The sequence below is a fragment of the Nelumbo nucifera genome, chromosome 2 (genome assembly GCF_055504915.1).
Source record: "Nelumbo nucifera cultivar China Antique chromosome 2, China Antique-T2T, whole genome shotgun sequence".
NCBI classification, from domain to species: Eukaryota; Viridiplantae; Streptophyta; class Magnoliopsida; order Proteales; family Nelumbonaceae; genus Nelumbo; species Nelumbo nucifera.
In genome coordinates this window covers 42207391-42226927 of record NC_142650.1, presented here as the reverse complement: position 1 = coordinate 42226927, position 19537 = coordinate 42207391, and the positions used below count along the sequence as shown (strand labels likewise).

General features: G+C 37.0%; 2 protein-coding genes across 7 annotated transcripts; one reads left to right on the top strand and one right to left on the bottom strand.

Annotated features, from left to right (window-relative positions):
- The first annotated feature begins 3398 nt into the window (after nucleotides 1-3398).
- On the top strand, nucleotides 3399-8218 carry LOC104599295 (small ribosomal subunit protein uS8z/uS8w). Of its 2 annotated transcripts, none has more exons than XM_010261779.2 (4): nucleotides 3399-3551; nucleotides 5390-5539; nucleotides 5670-5830; nucleotides 7902-8218. In XM_010261779.2, the coding sequence occupies exons 2-4, from the start codon at nucleotides 5407-5409 to the stop codon at nucleotides 7998-8000; spliced, it is 393 nt and encodes a 130-aa protein (XP_010260081.1). In that variant the 5' UTR covers nucleotides 3399-3551; nucleotides 5390-5406; the 3' UTR covers nucleotides 8001-8218. The 2 variants fall into 2 exon arrangements, with proteins under 2 accessions (XP_010260081.1, XP_019053590.1); XM_019198045.2 differs by having other exon boundaries at nucleotides 3427-3551; nucleotides 5387-5539.
- Nucleotides 8219-11754: 3536 nt separating this feature from the next.
- Nucleotides 11755-18832, bottom strand: LOC104599294 (soluble inorganic pyrophosphatase 4-like). Of its 5 annotated transcripts, none has more exons than XM_088897110.1 (10): nucleotides 18573-18832; nucleotides 17833-17907; nucleotides 14564-14708; nucleotides 14399-14427; nucleotides 14192-14257; nucleotides 14011-14118; nucleotides 13392-13457; nucleotides 13191-13311; nucleotides 12937-13018; nucleotides 11755-12086 (listed from the first exon to the last, which is right to left on the bottom strand). In XM_088897110.1, the coding sequence occupies exons 3-10, from the start codon at nucleotides 14697-14699 to the stop codon at nucleotides 12044-12046; spliced, it is 651 nt and encodes a 216-aa protein (XP_088753236.1). In that variant the 5' UTR covers nucleotides 14700-14708; nucleotides 17833-17907; nucleotides 18573-18832; the 3' UTR covers nucleotides 11755-12043. The 5 variants fall into 5 exon arrangements, with proteins under 5 accessions (XP_088753236.1, XP_088753235.1, XP_010260077.1 ...); XM_088897109.1 differs by having other exon boundaries at nucleotides 14564-14701; XM_010261775.3 differs by having other exon boundaries at nucleotides 17837-17907.
- Nucleotides 18833-19537: the final 705 nt, after the last annotated feature.

The following is a 19537-nucleotide window of genomic DNA, read 5'->3' as shown; positions in this document are numbered from 1 at the left end:
TTATTTACACGTCTCATGAATTATGAATGAAAACGCTAGAGTGCCACTCTAGTTGTCGGAGAGAGAGAGAGACCTAGAGTTGTTTTTAGTTGTCGAAGTGTCATTGTAGATGTTATTGAAGCTATTGCGGAATGGGGATTAGGGACACCGCCTCTCATCTGGATAGACAAAGACCAAGGAGAATGATACTTCATTGCTCACTGGTCACGCCGCTTGTTGAAGGAGATTATCCAATAGGTACCACCGATGTTGATGTGGAAGATAAGAAACTTCCAAGTTATTGTAGATTCGAACAAGTTGAGGGAGAGAGACTATCGAAGAAGAAGAATTGGGGTTAGGAAATAATATGTATATTATTATATTTTTGGTAACATATATTATTAATTATTATTACATATATAATATTATCAGGCCGGGCCAGGCTTTTTATGTGAAATCCCAAGCCCAACCCAAAATTGAGTCGAGCTTAGATAATAAGATCCGGACCCATGGGCCTAATAATATTGTCCAAGCACGATTGTAATTGGGCCTAACTGAGCCAGCCCGTCGGGCTACCCAACCCATGAACAGGTCTAGTTCAGGGTTGACTCTTCTCAAAATTTGAATGGAATTGGCTCAAAGTCTACACCCGATAGAATATGCAAGCCAAAAAGTTCGATCTATGAATAGGTCATGCAACGTGTTGTAAGATAGCACGTTTCACACCAATTTCACAACACCTACAACCCCACATTTGAAATATCTCCCGTAAATGTATATTGTCATGTTGTTGGAAAATAATAAATAAGGTATTTTGAACTTATCAGTAATCGCTTTCCAAACTGAAAACTTGTAGGAGTGTAGTGTTGCAGAACTGACAATATGAGAACCTGCAGAGAGAAAGATGGATGAGTAGTGTCATTTGGTTACTATCCTTAAAACCACATTTGTCCCATACGGTGCAGTTGGGTGATTGCAAATTGGTTGCCAAGATAAAAAATCCACAGGCCACTAGTAAGTGTGCACTCGCTTACAAAACCTTCGCGAACCATAGAGAATGATGCTCGTATTGATAGAGAAGATTGTCGAATGTATTGGTGTGAGAAACTAGGTTGACCAACACTCCTTTAATAGAGTGTTCTCAGTCACCCAAATTGACACAAAAGTGTCATTTCAGGCAGAGAGGCCTCTTCAAAACAGTGCACTTGTTTGAAAATACACAAAGTGGAAGTGACACAAATGGGCAGGAAAACGTTTAAAAACAAAAAAAAAAATTGAAATTTAAAAGTCAAATGTTTAAATCGGTCAAAAGCAAAAACATCCTGCACGTATACACACCCACGCCCCAACCCGGTTCAGCACGTGGATGTGAAAAACACCCCCATCCCCTCCTTCATATGCATGGAAATATCTATAATATAGATATACTCCATCTATACTCCTTTGTCAAGCAATGTGGGACAAACAGGAAAAAACAAAACTAAAAAATACAAGAGAGATGAAATATTTTTGAAAATTTGAAATCTCATGCAGATTGGATTTATCATGATGTCCATGTACCGTACGGCTGCAATGAGGTTGGTGTGAGGTGCGATTTGTGAGGAAAAAATCCAAATTTAGATTTCACATTTTTTATTTTTGTGATAATTTTAATACTTTTAAAATGGGGTTTGACATTGAACCGCACCAAACCCATGCCCAATGACATAGTGACATTGAAAATTTGTTTAGGCTGCGTTTCAAAGCGGTGTAAAACGTTAGATGTAAAAGTCCACCGATGACTTTTCATAGTGAACCATTTGAAAATATGAACCATTGAGCATAAAAAAAGCGTGCTTATTGATTGATGTAGTATTACATCGAGTTTTTGTATTGATAATCAATGTAAAACCTATCATAAGTGACATTTTACATTAATTTATGATATAACATCCAAATATTTATAAATCTGAACTAGAGTAATGTTTTACATTGATATTGATTTACACTTCAAATAAACACCGATAAAATTAAACTGATGGTTAGGGATGTTAGTGGATCGGTTTAGCATGGATTCGCCTCAACCCTAACTTGACCCTACAGTGCCTCAACCTGAGCCCAACCTCCATCAGACCCATATTAAAAATATGCAGTTTCCAAAACCAAGCACAACACTATAGGGTCTAACCCACCGGCCCGACTCGACATGTAGCATTTCAATTGCATTTTTTATATAATATATGATGTCACTCTTCCCATTAAAAAAAAACAAAACAAACATGTAAATAAATCTTAAACTTTAAAACTATAGAGTTAAAAGTTAAAAAGTTACAATAATACTTTATCTATATGCAAGGTATCATGACCCGACTGGGGTGGGGGGTGGGGGGTCAATCAAAACCCAAACCCGACCCGAGTGGAAGAATCAAAACCCTAACCCGACCACAAAACTGAATATATTGGCCCTAACCCAACCCTATAGGGTCGATCCAAACCGAGCTTATCATTTAACCCAATCCCACCGACCCTACCGATGGTGAGATTTTACACCTATTCCAAACGCAAAGTGTAGTTGAGTAGATGATGTCATTGATGAAAAAGGTAACCGCGTTTTGTACACCCTCGGGTTCACTGGATGAGTGAACCCACCAACGAGTGATGACCACGTTGTCCCTAACATTTTGGCGGACGTTAACATGCATCGTGGTTGAACCAAGCAAAACACGACAAAAATATCCGATAAAATCCTTTGTAAGAAGAGAACCCGAGAGCCTTGTCTCTCATTTTTTCTTCTCCTCCATCGGCGAGCACACCACATCGTCCGTCGTCCATCGTCCATCGTCCATCGATGGCGAAACTATGGCGCCAATATATGGTATGGCATCCTCCTCCTCTTCTTCTTCTCCTCCTCCCCTCCTTCTTATGTTTTGAACATATCGAATGTGAAAATAAGAGCGCTTATCAAATTATATAAAAAAAGGAGAATTTGAAAACAATGGCTTAAAACATTTTTTTGCAGAAAAGGGAGAAAGAAATAAAAAAAATCTATGATGCGAAAAAGATATAGTATGGAAAGAGCTTTGACCAACCAAAATCTATCCATGAATTTTAATAAATAACACCTAATTCGCTACTAAGTTTATGACTGGAATTGATTGGTTAGATGCGTTCCAGATATCATATATTTTCCGTATCATATGCGAACCCATAAAAGAGTAAATCCGGCTCTAATTTGAATGAACCGGGTTCGGACCTTAACTTTTACCAAAGTTTGAATGAACGTGGTCCAACGTCCGAGCTTGAAAGTGGTATAAAATGTTGATGGGCCGAACACGAAGCCCGACCCGTGAACAAGCTTAAATTGATGATTATGTTGCCTCTCATATTAATTATTAATATTTTTTTTTTTCCAAAAAACCAAGGAAATCGTAATTCACAAACCTAAAACAGAGGGCAGTTGTGTAATTACAGAAGAGAACCCCGTATAATAGGCTACCGAGGTTTCTTTATTTCACCCTCGAAGGCCCAAAACCCTAGCTCCTTCTCTTCATAAACTACGGTTTAGAGAGGCCGCCGCAGATCTCTGCTTACAGGTACTATTTCGATCCTCGAAACAAAGGATATTACTTCGTTCCCTCTTTTCTTTTTACTACCGGTGTTTGTTCATAGGTTCGATTGTTATCTTCTGCCAGTCACCTTTCTCTGTATGTTTCTATTTGGATTGAGAAAGACGCATCCATGGATTTGTTGTTATACTCTGTTCTGCTTTTCTTTGATCGTTGTTTGCTTTGTCTTGCTTTCCTTTTTTTCCTTTCGTTTTTTCTCCACTCGAATGAAATGCAAATGTATCTAATCGCTTCATGCCTAAGTTGTTTGAGAAAGGACTCGTCTTGTTTTATATTGTTTTGGTTTCTTTGTGTATGTAAATGTAATAACAAAAAAAAAAAAAGAAAGTTGTTTCTTCTCATGTCAACTTGTACACATACATTCTGAGCTAAGCGATCGCTGTTGACATGAGCCGGATACCGGCGGTTTACCCAAATATTTTACTGGTTGAATAATTCTAACAATTTGATTTGGTGGAATATTCTCATACATTAGCAAGCATGGTGATTGCCCAAGTTTTGTTCATATTTGATGTATATTAGGTTACATATTACGTCTTCTATTGTTAGACTAATTTTCAGAGCAAGCCTACCACATTTACTTGCTAGCATTTGCATATAGTCCGTCTCCGGGGTGAAGCTTTACTATGAATTGGCTTCCTATGCACGTTGCTATTGCAGTGAATAGTTTGTTAAACTGCTAATGTGTACATTGCTTATGTTATACCCGAACTATGTTCGAGGCATGGCTGTAAATAGAAGCATAGGTTCTATGGTGTTGGATGCATTGCCTAGTAGCATGATAAGAGACCCCTTGTAGTTGCTCACTTTGGTAATATTTGAAAACCCATGCTCGCTATTATTAACCCATTAGGTTTCTTAAAGTTTCATAATCCAAATTTGTCAGCTGTCTTTGACAAGAAGAATAAGTAGGCATGTGGTTACCAAAAACAAATGGTTGCTTGTAATCTGTTCAGCCTGTTGAGACAGGAGAAACACATGAGACTTAACTCCACAACCTATGTTTGTTTCTACCCCCCTTTCACTATTGCTCTCAGCATCATTACCAGCATGATGGTTGGTCATTGGTGTATATTGTTCTTATTCTTTCATCACTTTGGTTCTTCCCTCTTGGGTATTATCTAAGCTGAATTGTTATTGTTAATATGAACCTGTCAAAGATTGCATTTAAGGAAGCGAATCAAGTAATAAGATTTGAGAAAGCTTTGGCTGTCCACAGGCTATTGACATGTGACGTGTTAATTCATACAACTATCCCTTCGACACTGTTTGCAATAGCATGTAGTTTGTATGGACTAACGTGTCATGCAGGGAGAGCCCTGTAGACAGCCTTTTTTCTACGAGATTTACCTTTCTAAATTGAGATTTCACTTTTACAATGGAATCCAAGATCGCCATTGGACTTAAGGAGGTCTGCAATACACATATTGTGACATGGCACTGAAGATTTTTCTTTTGCTTAATTGGAAGCTGTCCATTTATAGGTTCTGTTATTCAATCGAAGATATCTACTTGCATAGCAAACTTCTGTCTAATCCATACATGTTGGGTACTTTGATAAGAATCCAAGTGTTCATAATAGTGTATTAGTGTTGGCTGTTTCTGTATTGGTTGCATCTAAAATGTCAAGATTTGTCCCGAACAGTTCTTATTTTACTGTTCCTGGTTAATATTGTCAATGTGCATGAAAAAAGCAAGTATCAATCAGATTTTTTTTTGATAAATGATCAATCAGATTGCATTTGGCATGTGATTTATAACCTCTGATTGTTAAGGACAATAACCACGGTTTTCACTCTTAGCAGGAGCAAGTGTTGGGAAAATGGTGAGAGTTAGTGTCTTAAACGATGCTCTTAAAAGCATGTATAATGCAGAGAAGCGGGGAAAGCGACAGGTTATGATTAGACCATCATCAAAAGTGATTATCAAGTTTCTCCTTGTCATGCAGAAGCATGGTTTGCGCCTATCCCTAATTTCTCTATGTCTATATTCTATTCTATTCATTTTGGATTCCAATCCTCAATATTTACTTTCCTACATTTTTTTGGCACTAAATTTTTGTTCTTGCTATTGGTCTCTCTGAAGGTTATATTGGGGAGTTTGAGTATGTTGATGACCACAGAGCTGGCAAGATTGTGGTTGAACTGAATGGAAGGCTTAACAAGTGTGGGGTTATTAGTCCTCGTTTTGATCTTGGGGTTAAAGATATTGAAAACTGGACTGCGAGGTTGCTTCCTTCAAGACAGGTTTGGGTCTTGCTTTTAACTATTATAGAAAAAAATGTTCTGGTTATTACTGTTTGAAAAACATCTCCTGAAAATTGCTGGTTACAATGACTATTTTAGTAACAAAAGATACTTTCAGCCATGCCAATGTTAGACTTTACATTGAGTGTTCACCCTTTTGATGGTTCCTTCGAGATAACTGTTGTCAAGGCATCGTGGTGAAGCCAGGTGTTATGGGGGGTATGCTGTTGCCTATGCAATCCACCTATGCATTGGACTTTTTAAAATGTAAAACCTAAATATGAGAGGTAATTCCCTATATTTCAATGCACCCAGCAGGCTTCTTTCATTAATACTTAGCAATAATTTTCATAAAAAATTTTGAACTTCATATTGAAACATAGAAGATCAACAAATAATGAAAAACACAGAAAATGAAGAATGAAAGAAGGTTCTCTTCGAAAGAGGAAGGGAAAAACTTGGAAAATAAGTGCCCCTGTTTTTGTCCCTGAAGAAGAAAAGGAAGGGGCAGAATTAGAACCTTTGTTTCCCTTGTGTGTTGATTGATAAAGTCTACCACCGAGGTTAGGTGGATTCTGGCTAGACTTCCATCATTGGTTATCTAATCTTGTAAACATTTCCAGTTCTAATGACCAAGTATCTTACTAGCCTTATCTATCAGGAAATCTTTAAGTTCTTATAGGTTCAGGTTTTGAAGTCTTCCACATAGTGTATACCGACTTTTGTGTTGAACTGACCCTTCTACAAATAAGAAAGAAAAAAAACATTTACTATTATTTGAGTTATGAAAGAGTTTATGATGAGGCATGATATCCCAAAGTGATAACCAATCAACCAGTATCGGAAGTATTGTAATCAGTCAGCAAGTTTCTTCATGATTCATGGGAGTTCTTATTGATCAAAGTTCTTTCTGTGTCATAACTGGCATCATATGTATTGCTATTATATAAGCCCCCAAAATGAATAATCTAATGCTATGGTGTCTTGTAATATTATAATCTTTCAAAATAAAAATGTTGCCTTGTGCAAAAAGGGTGCCTTGTTGTGTAGGGGTTGTCTTGACAACCATGTTCAACAGACCACGTCATCTTTGTATAGATGGGCTGGCCTCATCCAATCAGGTGATATTTCCCTTGGAGTCCGGTTGTGGCCAAAATGGTTGGTTCTGACCCTGTTGCAGATGGTATGTCTAGTCCTATGTGTTAAGATGTTATTTTTGTGTTGGTATTCTTGTTTCACTTGGTTCTGGTTTTGGTACGGTTGTCTTGACAACCATGTTCAACAGACCATGTCATCTTTGTATAGATGGGCTGGCCTCATCCAATCAGGTGATATTTCCCTTAGAGTCCGGTTGTGGCCAAAATGGTTGGTTCTGACCCTGTTGCAGATGGTATGTCTAGTCCTATGTGTTAAGGATGTTATTTTTGTGTTGGCATTCTTGTTTCACTTGGTTCTGGTTTTGGTACCAACACGGCAATAATCCATGGTTCCAATCCAACAAAATAACTGTTTTGAACATTAACTTTTTATGGCTTTCTGAACTAGAAAGCATGGTTTGCTATGTACACGTGACATTAAAATTGTATGATATGTTTCACGCACCAGTATGGCTTAAAACGTAATGGTTCTATTTGATGTGTCTACCAGAATATGATATTTGACACACTAATGTGGCTTCAACTGTTATGTTTCTATTTGATGATAACTATATGATGGTATCTATCAAAAAATGAACCATGAACAGAAACAACCTCTTATACATCTTGCGGTTAAAAAGGATTTTGTTATTTTTCAAGAATCATATCACTTTCTGAGTCATGAACCTAATACTACCTTGTAGTATCCCAGATCAATGGTTGAGTAAGGTGAGGTGGTGTTTGGTTCGTGATTCAAAAAAGGACGGTTCTGTGCCAAACCATATCATCCTTTTTTTTTGAAAATGAAAACATTGATTTTGAACCATCATAGGCAATAGGCTTTGTTCTATGTATGGTTATAGTCATAAGTCATGCATGCTTTTGATTTATAGTTTTTTTTTTTGTTTTGATCGATTTTATGAAAAATCCTGCAGTTTGGATACATAGTGCTGACAACTTCTGCTGGTATCATGGACCATGAAGAGGCTAGGAGAAAGAATGTAGGTGGTAAGGTACTTGGTTTCTTCTATTAGGTTGAAGAGTGTGGAGGCGGTAGAGCAGTTATTTCTTCTAGTAGGCGAGTTTTCACTCGGGATGTAGTTGGAATTTTATGCATCCTGAGGATTTTATTTTGGTGCTTTTTGGAACGTTGTACTGTTTTTTTTTTTATATTTACTCGTCGAATTTTCTTTTATATTTTGAATTTTATTGGAGATTATTAGATGCAACTATTTTAGAGGATTAAGGTTCATATTTTTTCTTCTTACTAGGCATGGCATACCAGGACAAGTTCGTGCCTCTTTGTTATGGGACTTTCAGAGTCCTTGTTCCTACAATAATAAATAGTAATTACTCCTTGTGATTAACTCAAAGGTCAGGCCAATCTGTGAAGTCTTTATTCACAGGATTAATGGTTCAGCCCATGGTTTTAAAAAACGACCTGGAAACGGAACCCTTCTGGCCACTGATTTCCTTGTTGATGGTTCCACTGTTCGGTTCAAACGGATGGCCCTTTTTGACAAAAAAATAAAAAATAAAAAATGGCCAACAGTTGAACAGGGTGAATGGTCAATAGTTCAACCGTCTGAGTCAAAGGGTCGCTGATTGATTCAATGGTTTTTGCTATAGATTAGGTTTGTAATAAAATGGAACAGGTTGCCTGTTCGGTTTCTGGGCCGAACAGTCTGACCCTCCGGTGGAGTGACGGACGTGGCCAATTAAAGTCGTTAAAAATTAGAGGTGGATGATTCATGATTCATTCAGTCGCATGATAAAATAGCATATCAAGTAATAACCGTATGGGCCTAGCACAGCCACAGGTGGTAATGAGACAACGACACGCATTGTTTCCTCATTAATATATGGTTGAGATTTATCTGATTACCTGGATTGGATGAGTTTGTTCGTCTCCGCATTAAATTAATCTTTAATTGAGACAAGTGATTTACAGAGCCCAACTGCTCAAGTCAAAACGGGATGAACGCCGATACGTTGATGTTAATTGCTTCAACTAAAGAGTCCGCTCTTTTGTATTGTAATATTTGTATGCCTGAATTAAAATATTAATGCACCATCCGATATGCCTGTAGGGGTGTATCAGGAAGTTATGATATTGATACTTGAACTTTGCATCATAGTGAATCTCGAGATGGTTAGGTATTATATTTTTTTTGTATTGGTAGTGAAGGGTTCCATTAATCAAATTTTAGGATTGAAAAATAAATCTTAGTATCCAAGCATATCTGGGTATATTGATACCAATATAATATTCCTAATATGTGATATATCATTCTGATATTTTAATCCTCGTTCTACAATGACCGCTAAAGGGGGTGGTTCCGTGGTGCAGTGGTGGTGTTGTCCTTGTTTTAGTTTAGTCAATACAAATTTGTGAGAAATATGTATTGTCACATTATATATAAGCAATATTCAAAATATTGATGTCCAATATGTCAGTATAGGCGTATTGGATGAATCGATACCTTTTTTTTATGTTTTATTTATTTGTTTTTCGAAATAGGTTCAGGGGGGCTGGGTTAGGTCTCCTTTACACCCTGAATCGGTCAGACCCCCGATACACCCATTATAGGGGCGTATTGGAGGGGTCCCGGAATGATACGTATCGGTCAATATAGACTGAATCGATACCTTTTTTTTCATGTTTTATTTATTTATTTTTCGAAATAGGTTCAGGGGGGCTGGGTTAGGTCTCCTTTACACCCTGAATCGGTCAGACCCCCGATACACCCACTATAGGGGCGTATTGGAGGGGTCCCGGAATGATACGTATCAGTCGATAGACTGATACTTTGAACCTTGTTTGTAAGCATCTATTAATTAGAAAATGCATGTGTTTGAGTGTTTTAGATAGAAATAACAATTTGTGTTGATGAACTCAGAATATTTTTAAATATTTTCAGGTAGAAATCCCTCTCTTTCTCTCTCTCTCTCTCTCAACTTAAAACGCAACAGCAATAAAACACTGCTATACCAAATAACTCGATTCTAAGGTTCACTCACGTTAGTCTCTGTGATAGGGCGGATCCTACTCTGCGGTTCTGCCAATCTGCCAAGGACAATGAGGGAGGTGTGGCACACTTTGCAGTTAACTCCAGATCTCCTGTCTACAAGAATTTTACCCATGCCTACTCACAAAATACTATCATACTATCTCGTAGAGAACATTTCTCTATATGCACAATAACATGGAAGAAGATGAGATGTTCCCTATGTGTGACTAAAATGTTAGATGAGTAGGTGTGGGTAGGAAATCCTTTGCTCTCAGGTAATATAATTCATTGAACGAGAAAAGTAGGCAACCTTCTAACTTTTAACTTCTCACAGTCTGCCAGTCGTACTGGTTTTGCTTAATTTTTGGAATCATCAACCAATAAGGTTTATCCGTGTGGCATTCGATTATTTTTATCCAACTCAACTGATGCAACTGTATAGACTATAGAGATCGCAACTCGAAAAGGGAAAACTTGGAACTTGCAGGCTTGCTGCCCTTGTATAGACTATAGAGATCTTTAATCAACCAACGTTAACCAATGACACATCTACATAAAAAAAAAGAAACAAAAAAAAAAGGAAAGAGTTCGTTGTATTTCCATTGTAATTGAGTTAAACGTAGACTACTATAATTTATTATAAAAAGCTGAAGAATTAGAAGAAAACAGACATCTCCATTATCAAAACAGCTTAAAGCAGGAACCATCTCAGCTAGAGCTTAGAGGAGACATTGCCAAAGGATCTCAAGTTGCCCACGTGGAGAGAATTACGATAACGACCTAACCACCGCCACCACCATCGCCAGTGCATTTGCTCGTCATCATCTTCATCGTTGGCATCGCCCTCCACGGCTTCGGACCCCATGAGAAGAGACTCAAATGAAAAAACGGACTGCTCTAAAATAGGTGAGAGGCGGAAAGAGATGTAGAGAGAATAGTAGGCGGGGTTTAATAAAGGGAATTGGCTTTCGGGCTTCTGTGATTTGCTTTACTCAAGGGTCGGGGGGGGGGGGGGGGGGTGATATTCGGTAAAGCAACAGAGGATCTTCTCGGCATATACTCGAAGCACAAATAGCTTTGCATACTCTTTATTCTCCCATTTGCCGTCATGTATGCTATATGTTTTATTCGCCTTCTAAAAAGGCAAACGCGGCAATTGTGGAATCTACGCAAGTATTTTCCCCTCATTTTTAGCTTGCTGTTTCGCCAAATTAGCACTTCTCTCATCTTATCATTAAAAATTAATTATATTGAAATTGAGATATTCAAGAATAAATTATTGTACTAAATAATCTACTTCCATTTAAAATTATAATCCATTTGAAAATAATAAAAATTAATTAACCATAACAAAAATAATTTAGTTAAATAAAATAGAAATAATTATTGTTATTGATAAAAATATTTTTATTAATATAATAAGAATAATTTAATCAATAAAAGGAATAAGATAAACTAAAAATGAATATCAATTTAAAATTAATATAAAACTAATACAGAATTATCTAATAATTATTAGTTTTTTTTTATTAATTTAAAACTAACTTAAGTTCCACTAAAAAATAATATAGTTAATTAAATTTTAGAAGAAATTCAAATTTAATAAAAACTTGATATACATAAATAAAGTCAATTTTTACTAATTTTAAAATTAATAAAAAATATTAGTTTTAAGAGTGCAAAACCTTAATCATATTTCTAAACCTTGAATTCATACTCTTCCCAAAACTGAGCCAGAAAATTATAAACTGCAGAAAAAACAATACCAGAACCACTATTTTGATAATATCATCTGATTGGTAACCACTTTTATGATACCAAACCGGTTCATTGCTCTTTTTTCTTATCGCTATTCTAAATTTATTTGCGGGAAAATCAAAACAAGCTGTCATGAGAGTATTACAAATACAAATTTACAAACCCATTCACTAGAAGACGTAATATAAAAAGCACACGTTCGGTGATACAGACGTGCAAGAAAAGTTTTAGAGATTCCTTAACAATGAAAACCTACATATGCGCCAGCCATTTTGTATGAAGATAATGATGTCCTGCGACGGGTCTGCCTATCTCCGAAGGCCCTCCACAATATAGTCCGCATATAGATTCCTTCATGTCAAAAAGAAACAAAACAAGTGAATCACTACTCCACAATTGACATATTAAGCGTATGTTCGCCAATGTGTATGGTTCGTTTTCTAAAACAAAGTACGGATGTTTTTGTTTTAGAAAACAAAACCAAACAGGTGGAATTGTAAATCACTTTATTAAAACACTAAGCAGGTGGAATCGTTTAGCCAGACACCAGCACAAAACTCTCTCTCTCTCTCTGCCATTGAAGATGTTTACTAATGTGTATGGTTTTGTATTTTGAAAACAAAAACTGCAACATCAGCAAAATCATATTGTTTTTGCTGATGAGGCAAATGGTTCGTTTTCTAAAACAAAGTACGGATGTTTTTGTTTTAGAAAACAAAACCAAACAGGTGGAATTGTAAATCACTTTATTAAAACACTAAGCAGGTGGAATCGTTTAGCCAGACACCAGCACAAAACTCTCTCTCTCTCTCTCTCTGCCATTGAAGATGTTTACTAATGTGTATGGTTTTGTATTTTGAAAACAAAAACTGCAACATCAGCAAAATCATATTGTTTTTGCTGATGAGGCAGGCATTGGGCTCCACATTGGAGTTGGCCCATAAAGTCCCCAACCTTGCTACCCTGGTGCAGATGGGATTCGATCGCAAATCTCCGCTACCACCAGCTGGAGACCTTACCAATTACCAACCAACCAGTTGGTACCTTGCGGTTGTGGTGGTTATTTTTGTTCTCAAAAACAAAATCACATTTTTGCAATGTAAAAGATGGTCTTCAGCCATTTTGAGGCAATTGCACGTTAGCAGAATTCTATCCATCAAGGGGAAAACAATAAGCAGATAAGAAAGAAATAGCAACTTACATGGAGTGCTGGATGGCTTCATAGGCTGTTGATGATGGCAGAAACTCATTAACTGCAACTTCCTTGTTTTCATTTTTCTTGTCTGATTGGGATTTGTCAAGAGGATAAAACAAACCAAATATGTAGTAGTTGTGTACTTGTGTTGTCATAATTCATAAATACCAATAAAAGTGTCAATCAGTATGGTATTACCATAAAAAACAAAGAAATGAATAATATATAAACATGACAAGAAACCAGTGAATAAGGGATACAATCTTCAAAGAAGCGCCTGATCTCAGCCAAGCGATGGGGTGGAAGTTCCTTGATATCATTGTAGTGTCGGTACTCAGGATCATCAGCGCACACCGCAATTATCTTGTCATCTTTCTCACCCTGTATTACTTTGTATTAAACTATATTGTAGCCTTTTTCAGAGGCTAAATGAAGATTAATTTGTTAGCTGGAATACATGCCTGGTCAATCATAGGCATGAGGCCTATGGCTTTAGCACGAAGAAAACATCCCGGAAGAACTGGTTCCTATAAATGTTTGCAACACCACAAAGAATCAGAGAACCATGTTTCATCATTGAGAAACCACTTAAGGACAGCCCATTCAGAAATGTAGGCATGTCAGACACTGGATTGTGCTTCAAGCATCAGGCACCAATTATATTCAATATGAACCTCAATTTATTATATTTCAGTTTTTTTATAATTTTTGCCAACTCTTATCTTTTTACCATTTTTACCCCATGAATTCAGCTTATCCTGTAAATTATTTCTATTGGAGCATAAAATGGAGAGGATTGGCCTCAAATCTATCCAGACCCATACCCGGTTTTAGTTGGCCTGGGCCCAACCCAAATCTCGAAGAAGAGATCCACTTATGGTCTTATGGACCAACTGACCAAGTAATGGTAGACAAGGGTCCAGATATCAGGACCCATTTCCCCATCTGGATGCAGATATCAATTCATCAAGATCTGCTCCAGAAGCAACCCATTTATGCCTTTGAACCTTGTGGAATAAACCTTCATATATGTAAATTATACTTTGACATGAGTAACATAAAATTTGCATCATATAATACCTGCATCAGGACCAAAACATCCATTGGATCACTATCCTCACAAAGTGTGCGTGGAATGAATCCATAGTTATGAGGGTAGACAACTGATGAATACAATACACGATCAACCTGCATAATAAAACTTATGGATAAAGAGAGAGTTCAATCGAGCAAAATGACAAATAAAGGGTTTCTTGGTTACCTTGATCAAGCCAGTTTTCTTGTCCAGTTCATACTTCACTTTACTCCCTTTTCCTATTTCAACCACCTGCAAAGATTGGCAGGTCCTTTGTTACATGGGAAGAAAGCCTTTGTTATGTGCTATATTTAAACCATTGGGATCAAGTATGGTTTATGGCTTGCATGTCTCATTATGTCAGCCAGGTTCCAGAGATTAATCAATCCTTACACAGTTGAAAATTGTTGGAGCTCCAGGTCCTGAATCCATAAATACAACAAATAAGGGTGATGCCATTTATACTGACACGAATAATAGAAAGATAAGTAGTAGAAATTTATAAATATGAACTGATAGCAGCAAGAACAGATGTCATGTTTCAATGAAATTAATTACCTATCTCAAGATCATGCCATGGGTGTGCTGCAACTGATCTCCTAGACAAGGAAGAGAGTATCCTTTCATTGAGAGGAGGATGTGCTTTTTGCTGTGATCCAGATGTTTTCTTTGGAGTCTCAATAGGTGGACTCATAACTGCAAGCTGAAAATACTTGTGGATGAGCATTTCAGAAGTTTGTTATGTTTTTTCTGCAGTACATATTCTCAAGGTAGAAAGGAATTGCAGCTTTATAAATTAGTTTGCAAGGTGTTTTTTAAATAATAAAAAACGACTCCAATAAGGTTCTCATAGAGCATTTTGTACAAATACTAGAATATTAATAATGGAAAACCCTAAGGTTGTGTTTGGTTTGAAGGAAAATGTAGGGAAAGGCAAGGAAACCTATACAAGGTTTGTAAAGGTTTCCCTACATTTCCCTACCTTTTCCTTCAAACCAAACATAGCCTAAGTGAAAAGAAACACCAAGGAAAAGCCAAGGATGCTATACTCCATTTTGTCTTTCCCAGTATGGATAATGTTGTATTAATGTGTCTAACAAATATGCCAAGCTCCCCTTAAAGAAAGTAAATGAATGCCCAGTGACTTGTGTATATTGATCTAGAACTCACACAAAAAGATGAATAAAAAAGTTCACTATATGACATCTGAATATTCTGCACTTAAAATAGATTGTAAGTCGATGATGTTTAGCATTCGGTATACTATATGCTAGTTTTATTATTAAAGCATTAGAACTCTTTTGTAACATTCAAATATATCAATTACTAACTCAACAGACAAATTTAATCTGACTTTTGACTTTGGAAATCATTTTTTTATGTATGTTCATTGGAAATCATTAGAACCTGGTTATATAGAAATTCCAGTGTAAAACACAGAAGATTTCGAAAAAAAGCATTGATACCAAAATGATCAACAACTCTGATAGAGATGAGGAAGGACACCAAATAGCATACATTAGGAGGTGAGAAAAAGATTGTGCATGCTGTGCTACTGGAGTATATAACTCTTGGAATGGCATGAAAAGTTAATCCAAAGCATGGAAATGTTCTGATCGTTTTATTCATTAGATTTATTGTTATTATTCAGATGATCTTAAAGTTACAAAATTGCCCCTGGGCTTGGTGCCTCCAAATAAGCTCCTCCGGTCACCCCTGCCCAGGCTGCCTAGCTAATTATGTCAAGAGCTAAGTCTCCAATCAACTCCTTGTGCCAAGGGGTTCCTCAAGAGCCACCATACCACTAGCAATTAAATGGACGCCTGGAAAAATAATAGTAGAAAATACTTAAAGAAGAAACATGTGATAATTCAACAAACTCCATGAACTTGTCACTTTCTTCACCCCCATACCTATTTGAAGAAAATCATTCTTTTTCAAGTTTAGAAAATGATATTTCTTTCCACTTCTTTTTTGGCATAATTTCAAAAGGAGTACACACTGTTCCAGTCAACCATAGCAAACATATTTTGTAATTCATTCCATTAGGGCATATCTCTTTGCTAAAGCGGATGCCCTTTAATTGATCTTTTTCCTAGAAACATGAACCAACAGACTCTTTCTCAATTGATCTTCCGATAGTCCTTGTTGCATGACCATACCATCTCAAAATAAGTCTCTCTTTCAAGTAAACCAATGGCATTCATTGCATAGCTATGGCATCTCAAAATAAACCTGTTAGAACCAATGGCTTTCATTGCATAGCCATGGCATCTAAAAAAAAACTGTTAGCCAGTGGCTTTTGCTGCATGAACATCCTGTCTCAAATTAAATCTCCTCTTTTAAAGTTATGACTTGCAATGCATACTTAGTAGTCACTGTACATAAACTCTCAAATGTTTTCATTGGGTTAGCAAGCATCCAATCTACAAAAAACATTTTATGTCCAATCAAATTTGAAACACGCATATAGCACATAAAACATGCATACAATAGTTGTATGCGCCTACAAGACCTCAGTTTGCCTTTAACAACAGTGTGGATACAAGAATCTTGCATTAGCAGTAGGGTACCAAATCTACAACGCACATACAATATGCACACCAAAGCCCAGAGCTTCCAAATTATAATTATCTCAGAAAAAACAAGCTTCTTGTTTTAAAATTAAAGATTGATATATAAGATCACTGGTGAAATTTTATGTGAAAATGAGCCATGTATCTAGAATATGGAAATGATATAATATCATACTTGGAAGCAAGATGCAGAACCATAAAAAGGAGAGAAGGAAATTCAAATCATGGCATTGGCATGATTCAAACACCCATGGTGTAGGGATTAAGGAGTTAGGGTAAGTTTTAGTGAAACTATTGAACATCTCTTGCAACTGGCATTGAACAAGTTGATAAAAACATAACAGGTGGTTATAAAGCCAACAAGTTGAGTTTATGCACAGTTGGACATCTTGTCCTAAATGCATGGTGAGACCAATGAAAAAACACGCTACAGGACAAAATTTGGCACAACTGTTACCTTGTCTGTGGGGCAAGGTTGCTTACATCATTTTTTACCAAGATCCTTCAAACCCCAAATATCCTCCAATCAGTAACTGTTGCAGCTGTTATACACGCAATTAGTAAACATGACTTCCACCGTAAATCCACCCTGTATGACATTGTTTCCAAACTAAATGCCAATACTTTTGAAAACGTTTTGGACTAGTTTTTTCGAACTGCTTTTGCATTTTGTGTTTAGTCAAGGTGATTCTTCCTAACTTTCTATTATGATTCTGGTTAGTTGAGATAAAGCGATACATCAGCTAACTTTGACAGAACAACTCATCATATCTTCTCATGAATAGCCAACTCTTCTTGATGGGAGGACATCGTAGTCTGTACTCTCCACCATCATGTGACACAACAGAAGTTTGCTAGACTAGTAGATCTTTTTAGGAGAGAAGTGAGAGATCTAAGACAGGCTCAAGTGCCTTTTAAAGGACTAGTTGTCCTTAAAAGACTGAATCTGACTGAACAGCTTAGGCAAGGACTGTCATTGGAACAATTGCCTCTTGAGTTGAGGATCAGCCAGAAGTATTGATCACTGTCAGCACAGCAGGGATAAGGTCTAGCACTTCTGCATTTATGTAGTTATCAAATACATCTTATTTTTATCTTTACACGTGCACATGCATCTATTGGTAAGGTGGCTACAATGTAAGAACCATAAGATGATGGATCCCTAAATTTTTTAATTTGAACTAGGAACAATCTCCTCTGTTTAATAAAATAAAATCCTAGGTATGTAAAAGGAAAAGGAAAAGATCATACTAACAGTTTCTTCCATTAAGTGTTTAGATCCGATAAACAATAGATGCAAATACCTCGAGAATATTGATCTCCTGACTACAAAATGTTGAAGAAAATATAAGAATTAGAATACAAAATTCGATTTAACCGAAACACATTACCAAATAACAAGTTAATGACACTGGATCTTCGAATAGCATTAGAAAGGAACAACAAAGTCTACCTTCCATGACAAATACAAATTTAGGTAGCTAATCTGGGATAAGTTCTATGATCTAAAATATATCATACAGAATGCTACATGGTTGAGGTAGGACCTACTCACTGCACATTGATAAACCCAAAATTTACCTACGATAGAACAACAGCTACAATGATTAATGAACGCAAAAAAATCTGCGAAACAGCTGCAGATCCACCAAATCAACGGTACATGATCTGATAATCTATGCCAATTGAAAGGCGGGGGAGAGAGAGAGAGAGAAAGAAGAATGTAGCTGGACTAAAGCGTGTATATTTCGAATAAGAAAGTGACACCAGTGCAGCACATAGCAATAACAAAGACGAAAATGTGAACCACTCCATGCAATATAATTAACACTCAACAGAACATAGATATCCATGAACAGAAAGAACGATCACAAGAAGAGACAGAAGCTCAAAATGAATTTGCATCAAATACAACAAATCACCTCCGGACCCGGAGATCCAAAACCCTAGAAATGACAGTGTTTAGTAGTGTAACCAAATCTGGAACGTACCTGAAATAATCAAAGGTCGAAAGCAGAGGCGGAAGAATCAATCCGGTCTTTCAATCGGATCAAATGACAACAAAGAAGAACAAAATCTAAAATCTCGAGAAGAAAGCAGAGGACAAGTGAGAAGAACGGCAAGGGAATATCTAAAGAAATGAGAAACCCTAGCTGAGACGCATTTAAGTAGAGGGGAAGAAGTCGTGCAGCTCGTTCTCCCGCTTCTTTTCCTCTTTTGCCGTTCTTTTTATGTACGTTGCTGTAGGTCACGAAACCAGACTTTATAACAATTTTCCGGGAATTGCAAAGCAACACGTGTAACGTATTGATTGGTGATTACTCCAGGGCCCACACGGACAAGGGACGGCATTTCTAACGGTCGTTCCGGTTCGGTACAGTCGGGTCCAACCAATCAAAACGCAAAAATGCAAAAGGTGGTGGGACGTCTCCATTAAACGAAACGGCAGCATTCGCCATTAGGGTGTGTGGTAAGACTTGTGAAGAGAGGGGACTAGGAGTGAGGAGAGGTAGCGTGGAAGACTGGAAGCCAGCTCTGCCTTTACTGGACAAAGAGGCTTGAATGATTCCGAGGATAAAGGGATAATTCTTCTCTGGCGTTTACATTCGAAACAAGTTATACCACTGAGATGAGATCCGATCTCCACCACTCGGGGTCGGGGGAGAAAACTTCTCACTTGTATTATTATTATAAAAGAGTAAAACCTACCAGTCTTCTACTACAGTCTATCGATACCTATAAACTAGCCTATCAGAAAAGAAAAGTTCTACGAGCTTGTTTGGCATCGCCGTGTTTTGCTGTTCTTGCCGTTAAATAAATACTGCGTCCAGATCTGCTACCCACAAACATGAAGCACCACCGACAAGCCTATCCACGACACTACAGCCGCACATCGGGAACATCGTGTCTCCTAGATGGCTTTTCATATAAACGAGCAAATTATATATATATATAT